Source organism: Peromyscus maniculatus, chromosome 3 (assembly GCF_049852395.1).
Source record: "Peromyscus maniculatus bairdii isolate BWxNUB_F1_BW_parent chromosome 3, HU_Pman_BW_mat_3.1, whole genome shotgun sequence".
NCBI classification, from domain to species: domain Eukaryota; kingdom Metazoa; phylum Chordata; class Mammalia; order Rodentia; family Cricetidae; genus Peromyscus; species Peromyscus maniculatus.
This window is the reverse complement of record NC_134854.1, coordinates 39,180,945-39,206,725: the sequence shown is the minus strand read 5'-3', so window position 1 is coordinate 39,206,725 and position 25,781 is coordinate 39,180,945. Positions and strand designations below refer to the sequence as shown.

The 25,781-nt window shown below is 40.5% G+C and overlaps 1 protein-coding gene across 2 annotated transcripts in view; it reads left to right on the top strand.

Annotated features, from left to right (window-relative positions):
* Positions 1 to 25,781, top strand: part of Reln (reelin) — a 461,223-nt gene that overhangs the window by 424,145 nt on the left and 11,297 nt on the right. Inside the window, exons 50-61 of one of the 2 annotated variants that reach the window (XM_076566340.1) lie at positions 2,106 to 2,362; positions 6,033 to 6,187; positions 7,671 to 7,885; positions 11,649 to 11,826; positions 13,673 to 13,848; positions 13,989 to 14,095; positions 15,944 to 16,186; positions 16,710 to 16,882; positions 18,695 to 18,768; positions 20,499 to 20,660; positions 21,688 to 21,845; positions 24,435 to 24,654. In XM_076566340.1, the coding sequence (XP_076422455.1) occupies positions 2,106 to 2,362; positions 6,033 to 6,187; positions 7,671 to 7,885; positions 11,649 to 11,826; positions 13,673 to 13,848; positions 13,989 to 14,095; positions 15,944 to 16,186; positions 16,710 to 16,882; positions 18,695 to 18,768; positions 20,499 to 20,660; positions 21,688 to 21,845; positions 24,435 to 24,654 (2,118 nt within the window). Of the gene's footprint in view, positions 1 to 2,105; positions 2,363 to 6,032; positions 6,188 to 7,670; positions 7,886 to 11,648; positions 11,827 to 13,672; positions 13,849 to 13,988; positions 14,096 to 15,943; positions 16,187 to 16,706; positions 16,883 to 18,694; positions 18,769 to 20,498; positions 20,661 to 21,687; positions 21,846 to 24,434; positions 24,655 to 25,781 lie in introns of both variants that reach the window. The other variant, XM_076566339.1, reaches the window with a different exon arrangement.

Below are 25,781 nucleotides of genomic sequence, written 5' to 3'. Positions count from 1 at the left end.
TCAGCTAAAAAAAAGTATTTGTTCAATAACTTTTAGTGCTGGGAGGTGGTGGCGCATGCCTTTAATCCCAGCACTCGGGAGGCAGAGGCAGGCGGATCTCTGTGAGTTCGAGGCCAGCCTGGGCTACCAAGTGAGTACGAGGAAAAGGCACAAAGCTACACAGAGAAACCCTGTCTCGAAAAAACAAAACAAAAAAAAAAAAAAAAAAAAAGGAAAAGGGTAAACTAATTGAAATATTCCTATTATTCCTATTTCAAGGGAATGAAGCAGAGAATGAGAGAACAGGACACCTACCATTGTCCTCTGGCCTCCATGCATGCATGGACAGGAACACCCACACCTTCACACATGCACACACACCACATACTATAGTACTAATTAAAAAGAAGAGATGGGCAGAGGGGCTTTAAAACCAAGAGACGTGAGGAAATAAAATTTGGAGAGGCCTGCCTCAAAGATGCTGGTCTCCAAGCATCCAGTAACCACATAATTGAGGGTGTGGGATTCACAGACTACATTTTCCTGCCCTAATGTCAACACTCACTAGTTCTTCAGGGTCCAAAGAATGCACAGACTGAAGTGTTAGTAGCCGATTACAGACATCGGAGTTGGTCTCCATTCAGAACACTATCTACTATGCTAGGCACTCAGAAGAGCAGCAGGAAGGCAGAGCTCAGGGGTAGAGTGCTTGTCCAGCATGTGCAAGGCCCTCAACACCAAGAAATAAAAAAATCAACAAGGAAATACCATGTCAACAAAAGGAAAATAATTAAACCTCTTTAATGTGAAAGTCAAAGACTTGAGTGACTATTAATGCAGCCCTCGGTTTTAGGACCCATCCAAGATTAACTTATAGGAATTTCAATGCTAAGAGGCTGCACTTGAAAGACAGGTAGATCAACAGATAAAAAGACCATGCTCTCTGCACAGATAGAAAACTAGTCCTGTGAACTCTGAACATAAATCAAATCTGTGGTTCTATTGCTGGCTTTCAGTGAATATGTTTAATTGTAATTTTAAATGTAAGCCTCGTTTCTATATAATGAGGTTTGTATTGGAGCATTGAGCTATGTGTCCTTGGTGACTAAGTCAGAAGACATGCCTAGTCCTCCCTCCTTCAGTGTTTCTTTCCCTGCTCTCACTGAAGCACATTAGCAAAGCATTGTCTATATCACGGGCAACTAAGACCTGATTGCTTTTAGGCTGAGGCTCCAGCATCCTCTTACCACAGCTAGTGTCCATATCCCAAGCCTGTTGCTGGCATTGAGCAGATTAAAGCAGAAACCAACCCTTATGTGACAGGAAAACTGAGGTCAATATTGGTTGTATCTCCCAAAGTATGTGTTCTGTAGACCTGCAGTTACCTTCCCAGGGATGCAGATGTCCAAGGTCCACAGGCAGCACTGAGAACTCTGGGGTCCTCACATTGTTTACATTCCATTAATGACTGGTAAAACAGCCAGTTAATCAGGGTCCACACACAGGAATCGATGGGTTGTTTTAAAAGGAAGAGTAGGGAGATGGAAGTGTATCTGGGAGGAGCTGAGGGGAAGTTGAGGATGAGTATGATCAAAATACATTCTCAAAGATTTAATAAAATTATGTTTAATTTGTTTCAGGGACTAGGAATATGACTAAGTTGCAAGCACATTAGGAACTAAATTGAATCCCTGCTATCCATTTAAAAGCCAGGTCAGGTGGTGCCCACCTGTAATCCAAAGGTAAACACAGGGGAGGTAGACAGGACTGCTGGGGTTCTCCAGCCAGCCAGTCAATCAGAGAGCCCCAGGGGCAGTGAGAGACTATCTCAAAAACTAAAGTGGAAAGCAACTGAAGAAGACACTCAGCATCCACCTCTGCCCTCTACTTGCCAACACACGTATTTGCATGTGCAACTGTGTACACACACACACACACACACACACACACACATACACACACACACACACACACACACACACACACACACACACACACACACACACAGAGTTTTAGGTAATGTCCTACTTCACTGCCCTGGGACATCCAATATCTTACTGCTGTTTCAGATCTCCTCATATGAAATATTTAACCAACATTTCCCCACCCTCATCATTTTCTGTTAGATTCGTGAATATCCTTCTCCCTCCTGATGCTAAAGAGATTGCTACTCGCTTCCGTTGGTGGCAGCCACGACATGATGGCCTAGACCAGAATGACTGGGCCATTGACAATGTCCTCATCTCAGGCTCTGCCGACCAGAGGACAGTCATGCTGGACACATTCAGCAGTGCCCCAGTGCCCCAGCATGAGCGCTCCCCTGCAGATGCTGGCCCTGTTGGGAGAATTGCTTTTGACATGTTCATGGAGGACAAAACTTCAGGTGATTTCTTCACTAATGCTGGATGAAAGTACATTGAAATGCAACTGTACGTTTGTGGGGGGTGGGGGCGCTAATCACAAGTGAAGTCAGGCCCTTTCCGAGGTTCTGATGAGGTGCAGAGACCAGAGCATCATTCTTCAGTCTTCCTGTTTAACACTGTGTCTCATCTGTACTGTCAGATACATGTTTTAATAAATATCAGTTCATCGATAGGGTAATTGCGGGGGTAGGGTATTTTCATTTCTGTTTCCTATTTTCGACTTTGGATGGAAAAAAAAATTTCCTGGCCTTTTGTGGCTGTCGGTGGTGGTGGTGGTGGTGTGTTTGGATCAGGGCCTTACTCTAGTTCAGGTTGTCCTAGAACTCACCATGAATCTCATGCTGACCTCAAACTCACAGTGATCCTCCTGCCTCATCCTCCTGGTTCCTTTATTGACATCTAAGGGCAGAATGTTGTATTTTCTATGAGTCAGGCACATTTGCAATGGCATTTCATGTTTCAGATCATGTCTGGGGTTCCACTTGCTTCTCATTCTTCATCCTCAGCAGGGACCATTTAGTGATGCTGACAACCTGCAGGAACTGCACACCATACTCATCTGAATGCTTGTCATTTTATAACACTATAGTGAGCTTAAGGTGGTATCTTATATTAAGTCTGTGATTTTGCTACCCCATTTGTGTTGGTTGTACTACATAAAAAGCAGTGTGGTCAGATCCATGGGTGATGTTTGAGGGTCTGTCTCCACCTCACACTGTAAGTCTACCCAAAGTTGCAACAGCCAGTTAGACAGTAAGGCAAGGCGTCTCATCCTGCTTAGCTCTACCGTCTTGCGCAAAAAATTATATGGCCAATTTTACCATAATGAGAACTTTCCAGAGAAACAGCATACCTTGAGGAAAATTTAATTTAGGAAATTTTAATAACTTAAAATACTTTAAGTTTATACTTTAAGTTAATACTTTTAATAACTTAAAATAGCAATATTTTATTGTAAAAGCAATAAATTGTGTTCAAGTCATGAAATTGAGAAAACACTGAAAACCATGGGAATGAAAATTAGACTCACTGGCAGATAACAATATCAGTATTTTTAATATTCTCTTAATGTTCTGTATTCCTTTAACAAACATTTTAACAAAGCTAGGGTCTCAAACGTGATCCTATATGTGTTTTGTAGCTTGCTTCTTTTTTCTTGGAAATTGAATCCTGTGATTTTTGTTGTTGTTTGGGACTTTTTTTGTGGGTTTTCTTTTTCTTTTTTGAGTCCTTATTGCCTTAGAAGATAAATTTCTACTAGTTTTAAATGTCATTATGCTTTATAATTTGCTATTGGTGACTATTTAGGCTAACTAATTTTACTTCAGTTATTAGGCTATCATGTGACACTAGCATATCATGTGATGCCATGTGACAGCTGCAAATAATGACCAAATCCACCCTGGCAAATGGAAAAGGCTCGAAGTGTCCTTGACTTCACCAAGTGTTCCTATTCCCTGAAGTCACTAAGGCTTTAACTGGGCCTGGGTACACACCTGTAATCCCTCCCTCAGGAGGCTGGGGCAGGAAGGGTTGCTTTGAGAGGCTGTGCCTCAAAACAACAGAAAAGGAGCAGGGAGGACAATGGAGAGAACGGGGAGGAGAAATGGGCAGAAGAAAATGGGTAGGAGGAAGAGAAGGAAAGGGGAGGGGAAGGACGGAGAAGAAGGGAAGGGGATGGAGAAGGGGAGGAAGAAGGGGAAGGGAGGCAAGGGGAGGAAAAGGAAGTTGTCACTGAGACTTGCTATGTAAGCAAGATCTGATTCAGAGCTTTGCCAAGTTTCTCATCAGTTTTTCCCTGTGTAATAATTTACGTAAGTAAGTTTACACTCAGAATAATTTAAACATTACTTCTGTATTAACAAAAGCCAGTGTAAAGCAATTTTAAGTAACTAATATATATGCTTGTTTAGTTTGGCCCCAACTAGTGAAGAAACATGTTTCCTGGCGCCTGCCCATGTTGCAGGAAATGTTTGTAGCAACTGGAACATCTGCTCCCAAAGCAGCTTCTGACAGTGTGGAGGAGGCCGGTGGGTTTGCTGATGAACCTTCCATCAGAACTCCAGCACCACAGCATCAAACAAAAGGCCCCTCATAGAGAAACCAGCTCTGAATCTCTCTGGCATTGGAATGTTGGGTCCCCTTGATTCTGGGCCCTATGTCTGTGACTCCAAATCCCTCAGAATGAAGACACAGATAATAGGATGGCCCTCAGCCTCCAATTGTCTCCACTGTAGATATGGGGCTGAATAAGACGCTCAGAAAGTTGGGTTTTTTTTTGTTTGTTTGTTTGTTTTGTTTTTCATTTCTAACTTGACTAGCTAACAAATATAATATAAAATCACTTCTTCCCACTGGGCATAATGACAAAAACAACCAACAACAAGAGTCTTCCAAATTTATCCCATCTTTAGATTTTTTTTCTCAGTATGTTTTCTCAAAGAGTTACTGTTGATCTGGTTTAGAAAGGCTGAAAATTATTTTTAAAATACTTTTCCAGAATACTTAAATATACATACCTAAACATTCAAGTATAAAGAACATTAGTGAGGTAAACAGCATTTTAGAGATAATCAGAGCTCCTTTCTTGCTGATATTGTTCTGTATTGTTGAAGCCATCTTATGTAGCCCAAGCTCCTCAAACTCGCTATGTAGCTGAGGCTAGCCTTAACCTCATGATCCCCCTGCCTCCACCTCCAAGGTGCTGGGGTCACAGGTATACATGCCCATGCCCATCTTAATCTGAGTTTCTTAAATAATCTCTTTATATTATACCTGTATTTTTTCAGGTTGAGTACAACTTAACAATTAGGATTCAAACATAGTCTCTATGACAAACTACACAATGCAAAGCTCAATTTTTCTCAAATATTGTCTGGGCCTCCAAGATTATTTGTTCATCTAATTAGAGTGGTTTCCAGGATCTAGCAAAGAAAGAAACAGGGAATCGCTTGCAATAGTTGTGTTATGTGTGTGGAATAAATTCTAATGATCCTTTGATAACACAGTACCTATAGTTAATGATAGACCATTAAGCTGGACATGGTGGTTTCTGCCTGTAATCTCAACACCCAGGAGGCAGAGACAGGAGGCTCACCATTAGTTTGAGGCTACCCTGGGCTACCTAGTTCATTCCAGAACAGACTGAACTGTAGAATGAAACCCTGTCTCCAAAAAACAATAGGTTAGGTAGAGTGGATGGATGGATGGATGGATGGATGGATGGATGGATGGATGGATGGATGGATGGATGGATGGATGGGTAGGTGAATGGGTAGATGGGTAGGTGAATAGATGGATACACATTTTATTTCAAAATAAATCAAGGAGCTAGGCATGGTAGTACCTTCTTGTGATATATAACACTCAAGAGACTGAAATACGAGGATCAATTCTGAGTTTGAAGCCAGCCTGAGCTATATAGTGAGACCTTGTCTTAACCATCCCACCTCTCAAAAAACGCACTAGGTATCTGTCAGTTATTCTAATACCCATGGTTATAAAATGATGTTTATATTAGTGTTTGTGTGACATATTATATGTAAAAGAGATTTCTAAGATTTGATTAAAGTGAATGTTTAAGTCCTTGCTAAATCTGTCATCCATTTTTTTTGTCTTTTTTTTTTTAAGTGAATGAGAATTGGCTATTCCATGATGACTGTACAGTGGAAAGATTCTGTGACTCCCCTGATGGAGTCATGATTTGTGGCAGCCATGATGGACGAGAAGTGTATGCAGTGACCCATGACCTGACTCCCACTGAAGACTGGATCATGCAATTCAAGGTGAAATTATCATGCTCTCAGTTACATAAATAACCATACACTAGCAATCTAACTAATCAGAACATCGTAAAGATAAAGGTCATTTAATGTTTCATTGACTTAATATGTACTTTGAAAAATAAAATTTGTGGTTAAGGTAACATACAGCTCATCTAAATAATGCTTAATGATTAAAAATTGTACTTCTATCATCTAAATAATGCTTAATGATTAAAAATTGTACTTCTATACTATTTCAAGATAAAATTTCAGACTTTACATAAAAGCAAATATTTACAATCAGGATTATATGCTTATAGAACAAAAAATATTGGTTTAAAAAATTCAAGATACTGATTGCAACTTATTAAATTAAATCACTATATATATGTGTGTGTATATATGTGTGTGTGTGTATATATATATATATATATATATATATATATAGAGAGAGAGAGAGAGAGAGAGAGAGAGAGAGAGAGAGATAGCTCAGAGGTTAAGAGCACTGGCTGCTCTTCCAAAGTTCAATTCCCGGCAACCACATGGTGACTCACGACCATCTATAATGAGATCTGATGCCATCTTCTGTCATGCAGGCATACATGCAAATAGAGCACTCATATACATAAAATACATGAATAAATAAATATTTTTTAAAGTATGCTGGCTTGGTATGGTGGTGCCCACCTGTAATCCAGGCACTTGGGAGACAGAGGCAGGTAGATCTCTGTAAATTCAAGGCTAGCCTGCTCTATATAGTGAGTTGCAGGTCAGCTAGGGCTAATAGTGAAACCCTATCTCAAAAAAAAAAAAAAAAAAGGTAAACTGTTTCTGTATGAGACTAAAGCTATAATTGTTATTTCTACTTTTCCTAGAAGCTATTAGGATGTTTCTGTAGAACAAAAAATTATAGACTAAACAGCATGATTAGAATTCGTGCCAAGAGCAGCTTTGGATAGCATTTTAGCCAGCATTTCTTCTGCTGTGTTCTGTCTACCTGAGTCCCTCTGTGTTTGCAGAGCTGACACATTGTGGCTGTTGCCATGTTAGAGGCATTGTGCTTCTCTTATCGCTTCACTGCATCTTGCTTGCAGGTGAAAGTGATTTATTGAGAGTTATAAATTGTATGACAAAATAGTGAAATTGGTAAGGCTGTTAGCAATCCTTCTTGGTCAGGTATTCTACCAGATGCAAGTGCCAGGCCATTAACAAAACAATTTGCAAGTGTGGGCGCAGGCCTTCCCAGGAAACCAGCCAGCGTGGCAGAGGCACAGGTTTCAGCTTCTCTCCCAATCCCTACACAATGTACTTGGCACTCTCTACACTTTGTCACCTTGGGCAAGCATGCCAATGTCCCAGGTCCATCAACAAAGCAAATAATGAATTTGAAAATACAGGGTGGGAGATATCAAGGGATCTGTGCATTTTTTGCTGCCAATTCTTTGGAAATGAAATATGTAATATGGTTTTGATGCCTTGACAATCTTCATTTTCTGTTTATTAGATCTCTGTTGGATGTAAAGTGCCTGAAAAAATTGCCCAGAATCAAATTCATGTGCAATATTCTACTGACTTTGGTGTGAGCTGGAACTATCTAGTCCCTCAGTGCTTACCTGCTGATCCAAAATGCTCTGGAAGTGTTTCACAGCCGTCTGTGTTCTTTCCAACTAAAGGGTGGAAAAGGATCACCTACCCACTTCCTGAAAGCTTAGTGGGAAAGTAAGTCAAAAATTAAAATAAAGCGTGGCTGCAGGCATGCAGGAGGTAAACGTGGGGACTGCTGTCCAGTCTCAAATTCTGAGTCCTCATGGGTAAAGTGTTTCTGCCCTAATGATGAACGAACTTCATGTTGTAATCCTGAGACTTGAAGATTTGGTCCTCACTTAATAGCCCTGTCATGTCCTCTTTTCTAAACCCCAGTGCCATCAATGATTGCCTTGGAGCCAGATGCAAAGACGCATATTAGCTACCTTACTGGCCTTGTAGACTGTAGTTCAACATAAAGATGTTTTCCAAATCCTTGATAGAGCAGGGAGCAAATCCCAACTCATGCTAGTTGCATAGCTCCTAACTTCAGGCCACTTGTATAAGATACCTCATGGGTTTTTTTCTTTATTTTTCTCTTATCACAAAGCATTATGTTCTGCACCTGCAGTGAAACATAATTAGCCTGGATCAGTGGTGACCATGGCGATTAAACCATGCTCTGGAAAGTCTGTAGATAAGTTAATTTAAGGAGATTCGAAAGATTCCCCATCTACTGTAAAATTAAGAAAAGAGATACATTAAGCAAAACGACAGGCGTGCTTCTACTGAATTAATCATAGAGTCTGGCTAAGTCAAAAGGCTTCTGATGAAACAGATCATGATTTATGAGCAAGACTGAGCCTCTGAACAGGGCAGGTATGCACACAGCCTGTCCAGTCCTTTTGACAACATCATCAGTGTCCTGGAATGGATCAGAAGAGCTCAGGCAGTTAAGATGCTAGGAGGTGAAACTGTGATGCTTTTAGCAGCAGGTTACAAACTCTCATCTACAGTGGCTCAATTAAAAATGAAGGATACTTTATCCTGGTGCTTGAGACCCGAGTTTGGTTCCCAGGACCCACACTGGTTGGCTCACAACTGCCCATAGCTCCAGGTACAGAGGATCTGATGCCTTCTTCTAGCCTCCACTGACACTGCACTCATGTGACAAGCTCCACAGACAAATATGTGCTTCTACACATAATGAAAATTCAAACTCTTTCTAAAACACATTAAATCTATAACAAAAAAATGTAAAGATGAGTAGACTCTAGGACTGGTTGGTTTGCATATTTAAGAATGGCTTTAAGGACCCTTTCTGCCAAACCTGAGGACCAGAATTAGATCCCTCGCATACACATCCATACCCTGGCATACATGCTTGTACGTGCACATGCACGTGCACACATATACACAAATAAATACAATAATAATAGACGGTGTATCTTTAAATGACTTCAAGGACACCATTGTCTTGCTTTCTCATCCCTCTGACAGTGGCACTGGTGTTGTTCTCAGCTTGAAGAGGGTCCCCCTGTTGAATATAAGATGGCTGCCAGAAAACTGGACCAGATGCTTCCTTACCTGTGTCCAGTGGGAGAGAGAGAGGGTTGTATTTTCTTTCTCAGAGAACCAGAACAACAACCTCCTTGAATCCCATTGGTACAAATTATCCCATTCCTAAACCACTTAGTAATTTGTGGAATTTTATTAAGATGATCATCTCTCAGTGAGTCATCTGGGGTGAAATGCATGCTGGGGAACCACCACCACAGACTCACTTATACCTTCTCTGTGCTCTCTCTCATAGTTATCTTTGTCTCTCGGTGTGTCTCATGTGTGTGTGTGTGTGTGTGTGTGTGTGTGTGTGTGTGTGTGTGTGTTAGCATATGTACATTCATTCTGTATATAATTTACATAGTGCACAAACATAGCACTTGTTCCAATGAAGGACTTTTGCTGTTGTGTAACCCATGTACCTACCACATAAAATGAGATGCAGAACATTTGCATTGCCCTAGAAACTTCTTTAATACACATTATTTTAATATAAGGTTAATTAGAGCCTTGTTTTTTTTACCCAGAAGACAGAGAAGAACAATGATGAAATTAAAAATCTCTGGGAAATTGTCCTTTAATATAACCCTTTCAAAATTGTTTTCTAATTACCACAGTTACCTTGAGAATATTGATAATCTTCAAGGAATTGAGAAGTTACTGTTTCCTGAATGCCTGAAGGCTGTATGCATGCTAACAAGACTGTCATAGGCTTCATTCACCTTCTGTACAGCTTCAGAAATGTAATTAGTCAATCTAAATGCTCCACAACCACTGAAGTTCACTTCTTTTGTTCATCCAGTCAATAAATGGGCCAATGAATTGAATAAATAATTCTCAAAAGAACACAAACACAAATGGCCAATAAATATTGAAAAAAAAGTTCAATATCCTTAGCCATCAGGAAAATGTAAATTAAGACTGCTTTGAGACTCCATGTCACCCCAGTCAAAATAGCGTTGAGATAGCAAATGAGAATAGGGAAGGTGGCTCAGTGGGTAAATGCCCTTGCCACCAAGCCTGAGGGTCACACTTTCATCCTGGGACCCCACTTGCACACTGTGACACACATACAGACACCAGATAGATGATGGATAGATAGATAGATAGATAGATAGATAGATAGATAGATAGATAGATAGATAGATAGATAGATAGAGATAGGCAGGCAGACAGATAGATAAATGTAAAAAGATTTTTAAGCAATGACATCAAATGCTGGTGAAGTTATGGATAACTATGAAGTTATGAAGAATTAATATTCATTGTTGGGGGTATAAACTTCCACAACCATGATGGAAATCAATATTCAGACTCCTCAAAACATTGGAAACTACCATGTGACCCAACTATACCACTCTAGGGAATATAATAAAAGGATGCTACAACAACATACCACAGAGATCCTTGCAAATCCTTGTTTATAGATGCCTTGTTCATAATAACCAAGAAACAGAACCAAGAAAGATATGGTACAGGCCTGGAGAGATGGCTTAACAGTTAAGAATTCTGGGTGCTCTTCCAGAAGACCAAGGTTTGATTCCCAGCACCCACATATGTCCAGTGTCCTCTTCTAGTCTCTGCAGGCAGTGCCTACACATAGTGCACAGATAAACGGGCAAGTAGAACACCTATACACATAAAATGAAGAATAAATATTTTAATGCAGTACAGACACATGATGAAATTTTATGCAGCTACAAAGAAAATGAAATCATGACTTTTGCAGAAAAGTGATGCAACTGGAAATCATTATGATACACAGAATAAGCCAAACAGTACGGGTTTTCTTTCACCTGCAGAACCTAGATTTAAAACTTTGGTGCATGCAGTATGGGGGAAGGCCACAAAGCTGGAAAGGAGATCGTGTGGGTTGGGGCAGTTCCAAGGAAAGTGTGGGATGTGAAGGTAGTGGGATACATAGAATAATAAATCTGAAGTTGGAAGTAACTAGAAGAAGAACAGGAACTAGCCAGAGGAGGGAGAGAGCATGGGGGAGGACTGAGGAGGAAGATGAATGAGAACCAAGTGTAATGGTGCATAGGTATGAAGGTGCCATGATGAGATGCCTTACTTTGTATACAAACTCTAAAATTTAATTTTAAAAACAAGGAAAGAAATCTGGGTTATGACTATAGATGATACTGTAAAATAATCCTTGGCTTAAAAGTCCCCACTTGTTTTTATTTGTTTTGCAAGTTTGTACAGAATTGAGTTGAAAGCAGCTGCACAGTCCTGTTACTAGAAGTTGGAAGTGGTTAGAAAACATTTTTATTACTCATTTCTTCCATCAAGAATACCCTAAGTGTTTTTTTCTCCTGAGCACTGAGTATATATGTAGTAAAATAGCTCTGAATACAGTTAACTTTTGTTCTTCTTCCTTTGCTTCTGCCAATAGCCCTGTAAGATTTAGGTTCTACCAAAAGTACTCAGACGTGCAGTGGGCAATTGACAATTTTTACCTTGGCCCTGGATGCTTGGACAACTGCCGAGGCCACGGAGACTGCCTAAAGGAACAGTGTGTCTGTGACCCAGGGTACTCGGGGCCAAACTGCTACTTAACTCACACGCTGAAGGTACTGCTGGACCCTTCGCTTACAGGCTGTCCTATGACCAGTTTTCACACATGAGACTAGTAATCTGTAGCAAGGGTGTGTGTCCCTGTTTCTCTGTCTCTGCCCTCCCCGCTCCCCTCACACCTCGCTTGTCTGCCTTACTACTTTGCCCTGGCTGGCCTAAACTGGCTGTGGACCAGGCTGACCTCAAACTCATAGAAATCTGCAAGTACAAGGATTAAAGGCATGTGCAACTATGGCCAGCTTTTTTCTTTAAAAAAACAAACACTCAGGGCCGGGCGTTGGTGGCGCACGCCTTTAATCCCAGCACTCGGGAGGCAGAGCCAGGCGGATCTCTGTGAGTTCGAGGCCAGCCTGGGCTACCAAGTGAGCTCCAGGAAAGGCGCAAAGCTACACAGAGAAACCCTGTCTCGAAAAACCAAAAAAAAAAAAAAAAAAAAAAAAAAACAAACACTCAGTTTAAAGTCAGTATTTAACTTTTTTTAAAGATCCTGCTTTAAGCAAATATAGATAGCCCCACAGACCAAACAAATTATCAAGCATGCTTAAATAGTGATCGAACTTTTTTCCAGAAAATTCTATGGTCTAATTTATTAACTACTGAAATATGGCTGCATATTAACAATAGGATTATCATTTTTTGACACATTTGCTATTATATTCAGTATATTCAATATGTAAAGTAAATGTAGTTTCTGAACACAATTGCCACATGTGTTTTATTTCTGTAAATAAATCCAGCACATACATCATTTTAATAACAGAAAAATGCCTCAGCTAAAACAGTACAATTGCCAGAGATAGGTGTTCCCACCTGTAATCCTGGACTATACAGTGAGTGAGTTCCAGGCCAGCCTGAGTTATAGTAGGATATCCTATCTCAAAAAAAAAAAAAGTACACATCATTGAACCCTAGTAAATATTGAAAATAAAATTTGAGGACATTGCTCATTTATGTCTAAAGAAAAAAACCTAAGACTTCATGTGAACATTCAAATTTCATTACTATCTCTCAGATAAGAAATCATACTGAACTCCAGTTCAGTCCTCTAATGAGAGCATGTGTGGCTAGCTGTGCATTTCTGGCTCATGTTCTTACATACGAACATTCATTTATAAAAATTGTGCTCATTTTCTCATCATTAGTGAAGTAAAGTGAGACGGGCTTGTGCTTGCATGCCTTTAATTATAGAGTTGATTGTTCTACATTTGAGCAAATGAGACTTTATTTGAATCACTTATCTGCACAAAATAGAGCTCTCCTAAAGAACTGGAGAACTAGGGATAGAGATGCATATAGAGATTGTTTTTACTGCAATTGCAACTCCATGTCACCTAATCATACGATAAAATCAAGTCATTTCCCTTCTCTGGGTAATGTAAAATTTCAGGGCTTGAAGGTCAGTAAATAAAAAATAGTATTTATGTGTTTTGTTTTAGGTATTCTGTTTCTGGGAAAGCTGGATTATTTCATTTCTTTGAACAGAAAAAGATTGTCTCATGATTCTAGCCATTATTTAAGTTACTCTGATTTTGCATTTATAACATTATATTAAAAAGATAATGACACACTGACCTTGAATCTACATTTTAATGTGTGTTACAATAAAAGTTTACACTTTATAGTTTAAAAAAGTTTAATTATTTAATTTTAGCAGTTTAAATTGCCTTCAATATATGGTAGAAAGTAAAATTATGAACATAATTTACTGCCTTTCAAACATATCTTTGAAAAAACACTGAAATCAGTTCTATGATTTTTAAGCCCAAGCAAGTTTGTTAGGTAAAGTACCATCGTTTCTACCTAAAGCTGTTATCTGTAACAACCCCCACTCCACCTCCCCAGACTTTCCTGAAGGAGCGCTTTGACAGTGAAGAAATCAAACCTGACTTGTGGATGTCCTTAGAAGGTGGAAGCACTTGTACCGAATGTGGGGTTCTCGCCGAGGACACTGCACTCTATTTTGGGGGGTCCACTGTGAGACAAGCTATTACTCAAGACTTAGATCTCAGAGGTGCAAAGTAAGTCACATTTTCTCATTTCTGTCCCAACTTCACAAACTGACACCAGAGTTAAGAACATGTGTAGACATCGTTATTTAGCACTTGAGAGTGGCATCTTTATTCCATCATTCTGATAGACAATATGTGCTTTCACTTAGATTCCTACAGTACTGGGGACGCATTGGCAGTGAGAACAACATGACCTCTTGCCATCGGCCCATCTGCCGGAAAGAAGGCGTACTGCTGGATTACTCCAAGGATGGAGGTATGTTTCATGAATGACAGCTGTGCCTTGGACTGCATGTCCACACTCCATCCGACAACCCTCAGAAACATCTCTGTAGAGCTTTGCTAACGGTGATAATTATTAAGACTAGAAGACAGAGCAACATGTCTTGCTTGTGTTACATGTCCTGTCTATGGGACTGCTTCTAGGCAAAATCCACCCTCCCACAAGGAATTGAGAGAGATAGCACATTAAAAATAAAATGGTTTAATAGAATTTGTATTTTTTATTTATCTTTGAAATACTTGTATATGGTGTATCTTTGTCATATCCACAACCCATCTCTCCCCCTCCAGCTCCCTCCAGGGACTCTCTAACACATCATGTCCTCTTTTAAAACAGAATTTTTTGTAAGATAATGAAAAGAAACAAATTTTGAATAATTTTCTGAGTAAAATATGATTTCAAAAGAATCCTAGGCCCAGCAAAGTGGTATATGCCTTTAATTCAGCACTTGGGAGGCAGAGGCAGGCCGATTTCTGTGAGTTTGAGGCCAGTCTGGTCTACATAGTTAGTTCTAGGACAGCCAGAACTACATAGTGAGACCCTGTCTCAAAAAAAATCTAAGATGTGGGGGGCCACCCCACCCCCACATTTCCTCAGGGTACTCTCAAGCAGGAGCAGCAGGAATATTAGATAGAAATATAGCTAGAGAGAGAGAAACAGATAGAAATACAGGATAGCCTCGGGTGGGCCTGGATCCTAATCCATCGGGCCCTGCCAAAGGACTTCTAAAGGAATGCCAAGGGGTGGAGCAAAAGACCTCCTCCCCCAGCACAGCCAAGTGCAGACATCTCAGACACCTGTACTCAGACCGTGGTCCAATCATCCTCTATGCAGACCTGCTGGGTAAAGCCACTGGGAAACCCAAATGGGTTCCCACACTAAGACACAGCAAGAAACATAGCTGCATTATAGCTCATATATTCATCTGCCCAAATGATAACATAAATACCATAGGAACAAGAAAACCTCACCAAAGAAAATACCCTAAATTCATGAAACTATGTTAATAAAATTCTTTTTTTATTATTTTGAAGTAACTATCAGGCCATTAATACCATAAGACAGTAGGGGAAAGTTGCTTAAGGGCTGGAGAGATGACTCTGTGCCTAAGAGCGCTGCTTGCCAGAGGGCCAAGATTTGGTTCCCAGCACCCACATGGGGCCTCACAATCATCTGTAGCTCCAGTTTCAGGGAATCCAACAGTCTCTTCTGGCCTCAGTGGGCATCAGGCATGCCAGCGGTGCACATTCATATGTATAAGCAAGCAAAACACTCACAGACACAAAATCAAAATAAATAAATCTTTAAAAATAAATTAACTAACAAGATCATTGATATAAAAACAATTTGAACTGAAAAAGTTAAAATTTCTTTCAAAAGAAAATGTTTTAGCAGCCTGTTATCAACTGTCTCAGCCAAGTCACATGTTTCAAACATGTCCTATACCACAGTCCTATCAAGCAATAAGGCCAACTTCTTATCAGTCCAAATAATTACAAATTATATAGAATTATAATAACTATATTTTTAAATCTAGAAGCTACTGTCTAGAGACATGAATTTTTTTTTGAGAAATAATGCCTCTTAAGAATCTAGAGCTGAGTTTTAAAGACAGATTATATTATTTTCTTCAGTATGTTTACTTTGACCAACCATGTCTAAATACCTCACATTATGATCAACTTGTGCTGAACCTGTCACCAGATTCCATTTTCTCTGCCTGGATAAAGATTTCTTTGGGAAGCTGATAGAACTGGCAATATGCTGCTGGTTTGTGGGTTGTTTCCAGATGTTACTGCGCTGACAATTATGTTTTTATAGGAATTACTTGGACTTTGCTTCATGAGATGGATTTCCAGAAATACATTTCTGTGAGACATGACTACATCCTCCTCCCTGAGGACGCCCTCACCAATACAACTCGACTCCGCTGGTGGCAGCCTTTTGTGATCAGCAATGGGATTGTGGTTTCCGGGGTGGAGCGTGCACAGTGGGCACTGGACAACATTCTGATTGGTGGAGCAGAAATCAATCCAAGTCAACTGGTAGACACATTTGATGACGGTAAGAGGAATTCTCTGAACAGTGTCCTCTGCGTCAGCTGTCTGCAGGTGTCAGATGGGTCATTCCATAGTGAGCATGTGCAGGCTCTAGGACATGCTTCTCAACCTGCGTTTGCTGCTGTTGGGCCCTGCAGTTTATAAGTCTCCAAAGTTGGTCACTTGCTGAACTGTCAATTCAGAATTTAATGAATATTGCTAAATACAAAATGTTTTTATTATAATTTGTAATTGCAATACCCTGAATATTTTAGTCCTTTTAGTAATTTCTGTACCATAGAACACATACTGCAGATGCCTAGGAAGAAGTAGAATTTCTACCTAGAAAAACAATTACAAAGCGATCATTCCAGCAGCCTTTAGTAGTTTCGCCCTAAGCTTGGGCTCTCACCTGGGATTTATCTATTAAGACAGTTAGATAAAATAAATAACTGCCCTCCATAGTAAACACAAAAGTAATTTAACATTGACCATCTTACTTGGAAAAAAATAACAGATAGCATTGTTTCCCACTAATTGAACAGAAGGCTCTTCCCATGAAGAAAACTGGAGTTTTTACCCTAACGCAGTAAGGACAGCGGGATTCTGTGGCAATCCATCCTTCCACCTCTACTGGCCAAACAAAAAGAAGGACAAGACCCACAATGCTCTCTCCTCCCGTGAGCTCATCATACAGCCAGGATACATGATGCAGTTTAAAGTAAGGGAAAGTTAAAGTGGCGACTTCTACGTGGGCTGTGGAAGAAGGGATTTGTTCTGACAACTACAGACATGATTGATTTCATCCATTAAAAGATACTGTACTGTGGTAACACTTTACAAAGGCCTTTCTTCAAGTATGGTTATTTGAGCATAGATAATATCTGTGGTGATGCTAAGACACAGCAAGAGAAATAGCTGCACTGCTGCTCACATATTCATCTCCAAAATGAAAAGCTTACATGGTGCCTGGGACCCTTTAACTCTCCCATGACACATCACTCCTCCTCCCTGTGACTTTTATTAAACCTTTGCTTCTCCGGTGATTCTTTTTCAGTTTATTTTCAATGTTCTTTGTCTCCAATTTCACAAACCTGTACATTAGCCCAGTTGTAGCTCCCAAAGCCTCAAAGAACTAGAGAATTTTTTAATCTTTTGTACTGCAGGGATCAAACTCACATCATCAGGCTTAACTATGGGCCCCTTTACCTCCTGAGCCATAGCTCCAGCTAACTATTTTTAGCAGTTTCCTACACATTTCTGACTTGCACATGGACACTTCAGTTCAGTATGTGTCATGGGGAAGTCAGCATCTTCCATCCCACGCCAACTCCTCTTTCCAGTTACCCCATCTCTGCCGACAGCAACACCACTTTCCACATGTCGTCACTTCCTGTGTTCTTCCCTCACCCCATCAGATCTCTTCTGCACTGTTATGTCCATTCACATCCATCAAGTTCCCCTCTGACTTCCAGTCTCCCTCCACCCCTAACTTTGAAGTCAGAGTCAGATTAGCTTTAGTAGCATAGCTCTTGGTCCATCCTTCCATTCCTCAAGTCTTTGGTGGCTTTCTGTTCTTAGCAAGTGAAGATCAAACACTTGTTTATCTGTATCCCAGGGTGTGGAACTCAGCTCATCACTCCAGATCATCCCCCAGGATTCTACCCCCTCTCTACTTGGCTCCAGTCTCCTGCACTCAGAGCTCTGGATTCGTGTCCACTCATACTTGCTCCCTTCTAAACAGCTTTTCTCCACCTCTACCCTCAGATGCTCTCTGTCCTTCAGGGTCGGCTCACATGCACCTATTGGATGGATTATTTTCCAGTTCATTTAATCAGCTGTGTTATATATGTGTGTCTTAGATTCCCACTACTACTACTGGGTTACACTTCTTATTCTAACCTTGAATTTTAAATGTCTCATTTATGGGTTTTATGCCTGAAATTTTCAGCACTGACTTCCCCTAATACCAGCAGTGAAAAAGGACTTGTTGATTAAATCAACAATTAGAACTTACATTTGAGTCACCAAACTTTATAAATCATTCATGCATTATTAATGGCTCAAATATTTAATTGCAGATAATACTGAAAAGGAGAAACAGCATTGAGAATGGCTATTAAAGTAATTAAATTTGTTGTTATCAGTTCCAAATAAAAACTTATAGCGGCATCAAAGCAGTTAAGATGTCAGTGGGCATGTTTTGCATTAGATACTTTCAATTTCTTGCCATAAATTCTCCTTATAATATTTTTTTACCCAATTTAGCTTATCTAAATTTATGTAATAAGATATATTAGTTAAATTAGTAGAGATAATACCTTAAAATCCTTAATTCGCAGCTTCTTTGAAAGTTGAATGTTTTAACAGCTCTAAGAATGAATTCTTCATGCACTGGCAAGCTGCTTGTAAAACTTTCTCTGAATATTTGATTGCCCATTAGAGTCCTGATATTGAGAAATAGGATTTCTGATTAGTCACATTGGATATCATTTAGTCTAGCTTGTTTATTGATTGCTTCTGTTTGTTTTAGATTGTGGTGGGTTGTGAAGCCACTTCGTGTGGTGACCTTCATTCTGTAATGCTGGAATACACTAAGGATGCAAGGTTAGTGTAATTATTTTACATTTCTTCGAAACTTGAAAACAATTCAAACATGTGTCTAATGTTAAGGTAGCCACTTGCAAAGAATCAATTTTGTGTATTGAAAGCAGATTGAAAGCTTTCAGGAGATTGGGGCTCTTGTAATGCCAGGACTGGGTAGACTGAGGCAGCCTGGCACACCTAGGGAGGCCCTGTCAGCTCCTGTGTACATTCATATAAATATCACTAGCATAAATTTACCTATAGGTCTTCAAATTTTTCTTTCAAACCAAAAAGAAAGTCAGTTTTCACACTGGGCAGCTGCTGAGAAACATCACATTTAAAAACAGGTAAGACATTGAGTTGGCTCCTGTAGAACTATTTTGTTCGTGTTGCTAATTCTCACCCAACTTTCAGAAAAAATTTAATAAGCTGATGCTCTGAACGTGCTCCTGCTGGAGTCTTGCCTCCTACAGCACCTTAGCAGTGCTGAATGGAGCCTGACATGGGCGTTCCCTTGTTGCTGTCTGCTGCCATCACTTTGAAAACTTAATTACATTATGTTAAGTCAACCAGTTCTACGTATGTTTCTAGTGAGAAGTTACTTGAATTCATTCTTCTACATGCTATCATTTTATTCTGTTGTCTGTGAATACATTAGTGTGGTTTTAAAGAGCTAATACACATCTAATGAGAAGTTTTTTGTTTTATATGCTATGAGAATTTCATATATATATATACAAGGTATTTTTATCATATCCACTCACTCTCCCCCTTCCAACTCCTCCCATAACACACCCCTACAGCCCTTTCCAAATTCATATTCTCTTTTTCTTTCTTTATAACCCACTCATTCCTATAAGAGCTGCTCATATGTGCATGAGTGTAGGGCCAACCCCTGGAGTGTGGGTAACCTACAAGAGATTTTGTTTTTTGTTTTGGTGTGATCTTTTCTTTCTTTCTTTCTTCCTTTCTTTTTGAAATAGAATATTAAATAAATTTAAAAAATTTTAAATTTTGAATAGGTTTTAATTGAAGTAGAATTAGATCACTTCCCCTGATCCCTTTCCTCACTCCACGCCACCCCACTCCCAGTTCCTCTCCCTCAAACCTTTCCCATGAGGGATTTGGAGGGGATAGCTTTTATTTTTTATATAATGTATTTTTAATTGGGGTATAATGACATCATTCTCCCCTTCCATTTCCTCTTTTCCATCCCTCACTCCCTCTAAAATCCATGCCCTCTTTTTCTTAATTGTTATTAATACAGACATGTATAAATGCATAGATATAAAAATAAAACGTTCTAGGTTCATTTAATGTCACTTGTATGTATATAACTTCAGGGTTATTTTTAAATTATTTTCAGTGATTCAGTGGTCTATAATTCATATGAGTTTCAAAAGAGGAAATTCTAAATTAATAAATCTTTAAAGAGGGGTAGCTAGAGAGATGGTTCAGCAGTTAAGAGCACTAGCTGTTCTCCCAAAGTTCCCAGTGCTCAGTGGCTCAAAACTATCTATAATTTCAGTCCCAGGGGATCTGGGACTCTTCTATCCTCTGCAGGAACTGCACACATGTAGTACGCATGCATGCATGCAGGCAAACATTCATATACATAAAATAGAAATGAATCTTTTTAAAACAAGGAGGTTCACGTGAAAATTATTTAATCCTATCCGAAGCATTGTCTGACGTTAATATGTCACCTACTCCTGCTGACTTGTCTGATGCGACCCTTTTGACTGCTGCAGCTCTGACTCCTGGCAGCTTGTGCAGACCCAGTGCCTACCCTCCTCCTCCAACAGCATCGGCTGCTCCCCCTTCCAGTTCCACGAAGCCACCATTTATAATGCCGTCAACAGCTCCAGCTGGAAGAGGATCACCATCCAGCTGCCGGACCATGTCTCCTCCAGGTGGGTTGCCTGCACAGGGAAGCCTAGTGGGACCGGCAGGCAGCCCCACGCTTCTCACCGTTCCTAATGCTACGACCCATTTAAACAGTGCCTCATGTTGTGACTCGAACCACAGTTATTTCCGTTGCTGCTTCATAACTGTAAATTCGCTACTGTTATGAACTGTAGTGTCAATATCTATGTTCTCCAATGGTCTTAGGGGACCCCTGTAAAGGGTCATTCAACCCCCAAAGGGGTCCTGACCCACAGGTTGAGAACCACTGCTCCAAGGTCATGCAGAAAGATGGAAACAGTTTGAGCTATGGCCTGAGGACTCTAATTGCCATCCCATGTCCCAAGAAAAGGAGCATATATATATATAAATTATTCATGGAGCTCATAGTTTTTAACTACATATCATACATGTGCAACACTTCCTCACACATCCTGAATGGTAGAGCCTACACAGAGACTAGAGTTGAAGCCAGTTCCGCCCTAAGCTTTCCACCCTAAGCTGTGTTGCTCATGCAGACATGCATACCTCCTGGTTACCAGGTTACAGAAAGCTGAGGATAACTAGGCCAGTGTGTGATTTTCCCCAGAGCAGCATTCACTGAAAGATTTAGAAAATGATACATTATTATACATATGTGTGTATGTATGTATATTTATATATGTGTGTGTGTATAAATGATACATTATATATGGAAATTCTCATAAATAGAAAGGATAACACTTGAGATTGACCGATTGATGCTGGCTTCCACACACATTGCATACGAGCGAGCACACACATGCATTTGTACCTTACATGCGTGTGTACATGCATATACCTAAGCAAAAGAAGAGAAAACTTTAGAGAAGATACAGCTTTCAGAGAGGCATGTGAGGATACATGTGCCAATTCTGCATAGTGAACAACTCTCTGCTTTGGGTACTTTGGGTAGAAGTTTGAGCTCTTTCCTCAGATCTCCATTCCCACAGGCGGAGGCTGGGCAAAATAGGCAGGTAACACCCTGATGCCTATCTTTGTTCTTTGGTCTCTCAGTGCCACACAGTTCCGCTGGATCCAGAAAGGGGAAGAAACTGAGAAGCAAAGCTGGGCCATCGACCACGTGTACATTGGAGAGGCCTGTCCCAAGCTCTGCAGTGGGCGTGGCTACTGCACCACTGGTGCGGTCTGCATCTGTGACGAAGGCTTCCAAGGTCTGAACCCCGCCTGGGCTGTCCCAAGGCAGGACACTGTGGGCTCCTTGTCTTACATACACAGGAAATACACTAGGAAGTGGTTGGAAAACCAGGCTCAGAAGTGTGAGGTCAACAACCTTTGACCACTGAGTTACTATCTTTGGAATGAATTCTCAAACAGTCTTGATCTATGTTCCTGAAAGCATTCTTAAATTATTTTTTAGCTGGCCTACAAAATGCTGGCTCTTGTTATAATATTTACACATGTGCCCCCCCCTTCCTCCCCTCCAAATAGTTCCTCTTCTGATCCCTGAAACTCAGTTTTAAAGGTAGACTGAGGAGTTGGGGGGGATGATTCAGTCAGTAAAGCACTTGGTTTGCAAGCTCAAGGACCTGAGTTCAATCCCCACAACTCACGTAATAAGTGGTAGAGCGCTTGCCTCGCAAGCACAAGGCCCTGGGTTCGATCCTCAGCTAAAAAAAAAAAAAATAGAAAAATAGTAGCCATGGTGTTACACACTTGTCATGTAAGCAGGGATTGGTGCGGGGGGGGGGGGGGGGGGGCGGGGGAGACCAGCTATGTATGGCGTTACACACTTGTCATGTAAGCACTGAGGACAGAGACAGAAGGTTCTGTGGGGCTGAGTTGGCCACTAGTCTAGAAGCTAATTCAAAGAAGGTGGATGACATTCCTGATGATGACATCTAAGGTTGTCCCCTGGCCACTACATACACATATACATGTGCATGAACACTTATGCACCTGCATATACACTTATACTCAAAGATGCCTCACATACATGCATGAAATAAAAGACTGAAATCAACTTGATAAATTCTGTACGTAATGATTTAAAGTTGTAAGTAACTGAGTCAGAATAAATTCACTCAGGACATCTTGTGGTGCCTTATATTCCCTGTCTTTCCCATTAGCTTCCTGTCCCAGCCACACTCAACACTCGCTTTCCGGCCTTTTCTTGCTGTCTCTCTTTAAATACATCATCAGTGTCAATTAGACTCCACCTCCCAAGATCCATCTACCATCATTCCACAGTTGTATCTGATGATCTGAGTGTTCGGGTCACTGTGCCCCTAGAGGGAAAAACACTTCACACAACCAAGTTAATTCCTACTACTTGGGCTTCTAGAGGCTGAATGTATTTGGGCTAATCTGGTCGGACGCGCACGTGGTAGGAAAATGCCTGCCAGTCCTGCTTTACCTTCATCCAAATGTTTCTGCAGGTTCCAACCTATGTTAATTCATATTTATTATATATATCCTCATAGCTTAATAATTGCCATTTAGCAGAGCTGAGAAATCTTTGAACTTTACACTGTCTTGATTTTATTGTTTGCATAGACTATCCCCATTCTTTAGAGTCACTTAGAATTTATGATAGTCCTGTAAGTTACCTGTGGTCAAAATGACCATTCCCATTCAATAAATAAGGAAACTGAGACTCAGGGAGGGTAAGAGACTTGTAAAAAACCACAGAGCTGGTAAAGACAACCAGAAACCACAGAGCTGGTAAAGACAACCGGGCCCTGAATTTTTCTTTCCAATCAACCTCTCCAGTTCTCACAGCTGATTTATCTAAAGATCAGAATTATACAACTTCCCCAAGAATATCATGTTAGAATATATATATATATTTGAATTCTACAGTGAGATCCATTTAGATTTCTTGGTTGATGCTATTTCTTTGCCTCCAGATGAAATGAATATGATTAATGTAGGCGCCTGCACAACTCTGATGTTGAAAATTACTTACCCACCTCTTTCCTCCCCTGTTATCACTGCTGCTGAGACCAGCTGAGTCTGTCTGGGTATTAGCTGAAGAATTTTAACTTTGGGCAAATTAATGAATCAAATGTCTCATGAGAAGGCCCAGCTGTCTGGAATTTTCCCTCTTCCCTGACCCAACATAAGTAGAGCCTTTTGATTTTGAACTATTGTGGGCATTTAGAACATGTGTACAGTTCAAATCAAGGAGAAATGTAAACATGCATACATTCACTCATTTAATGTCTTGTACACCAGTATCTTACCTTAGTGGTCCCTGAGAGACATTTCCAGTTTACTTATTATTCATTTATTTATCCCAGCATCGTTGCTGAATACTGTGCTAGGTGCTGGCATCCAATGCAGAATTGAGACATAGACTGTGCTCTCAGGACTCATCAAGGAGAAAGTGGGATGAGACAAAGAACACAGCGTATCTAGTTTCTACAAAATTGTGATGGGACAAAAAGAAATTAGATTGGCCTCCTATGGAAGGGTGAAAACTCCCTGCTGAAACACAACACTGGTAAACACACAGACCTGGCCAGATGCTGTAGCGTGTAAACAATAGATTAAGTACATTCACGAGCACATGTTTTAAAAAGCATTGACTCAAAACTAATGGGACTTTTCTCAACATAAGCCAATAGTTGCCTAAACACACGAGCAGTGGTTGCTCCTGGGAGTCTGAGTCAGCCCTAGTACTTCACTCTTCTTGCAGTAAGAGTGGCTCAAACCTGAAGCTTGGATATTGTCTCACTCTTGGAGAGTTATGTTTATTCCAGCTGATGCCAATCCCTGTGACCATTCCTCCTTTTCCCCAGGGGATGATTGCTCTGTTTTCAGTCACGAGCTTCCAAGTTACATTAAAGATAATTTTGAATCAGCAAGAGTCACTGAAGCCAACTGGGAAACGATTCAGGGTGGTGTCATCGGAAGTGGCTGTGGGCAGCTGGCACCCTATGCCCATGGAGACTCACTCTACTTTAATGGTTGTCAGATAAGACAAGCTGCTACCAAGCCACTGGATCTCACTCGAGCAAGGTGAGCAAACCCTTGTACCATATTCAAGACACAGGAACTGATCACAACCCCAAATCTGATCATGAACGCCATGCAAAAATTTCCACTAAGCAAGGAAGCCTTAATATCAAAGAACCATTGTGTGTTTGAACAACTCAGAACTATCATGCTGTAAATTTATCATAGGAAGTCTTTGCTATTTCTCCCCACACAATACTAGCTAAGTGGTGATACTGTAGTAGAAATAGCTAAACATGATGGAGAGAATGGATAAGGAAAATCTACATAGATAACTTAATGTTAGCCACAGCAAAGTATGTAAATATAATGTGAAAGTGTGTGTATATACAAATATATACCTATGTTTGGCATCTATAATAAATTCAGTAAATAGAAGTAAAGGGTGATAAGATTTTCAATTATTCACATGTACAGGAGTTGGATATTCATTAACAGAATAGAGTGAGCAGAAGCTGCATACATGTATTATAGAAGTGATGTAGGGAGACCCTGGAGATTCTTCACCATTTCCCCTTATCAGCCATTTTGCCAAAACCAGAATATGAGTAAAGATTCCAAAGTTTTAAAGAGCCACAATGCACTGGACTGGAGTTCCTGCTGAACAGTGGCAAGCGTCCAGGAGCCACACGGGTGACCTTATGGGGATATGTTTCTGTGTTTAAAACCCATGTCTGAGGGCTGAGAAGTTGGCTCAGTGGGTAAAGAGGCTGCCATGCAAACATGAGAACCGCAGAACGGATACAAAGCCAAGTGTAGGAGTGCAGCTGTAATCCTGGCCCTGGGGAGGCAGAGCTAAAGACCGCCCAGCTAACTGAATCACAACAGCCAGGAGGAAAAGCTCTTGAAACAGCTGACATTGACCCCTGACCGCCACACACGTGTGCACATCTACCCCCCCAAAAACAGGTGCGTGCAAACACCACACACCACACAGGCATGTGCACACATGCACACACAGAGAGCTATGTCTTCTAAGGATAACGATGTCTGCGGAAAGCCATCTAACAGAGAACAGATGTGAGCCTGAGCCTGCACATTCTGCTTCAGCTTTCCTTCATCTGATCCAGAAAACCTTTCCAAAAATATACATGATGATTTATCCTTATCCAGATGATATTCAGCTCGGA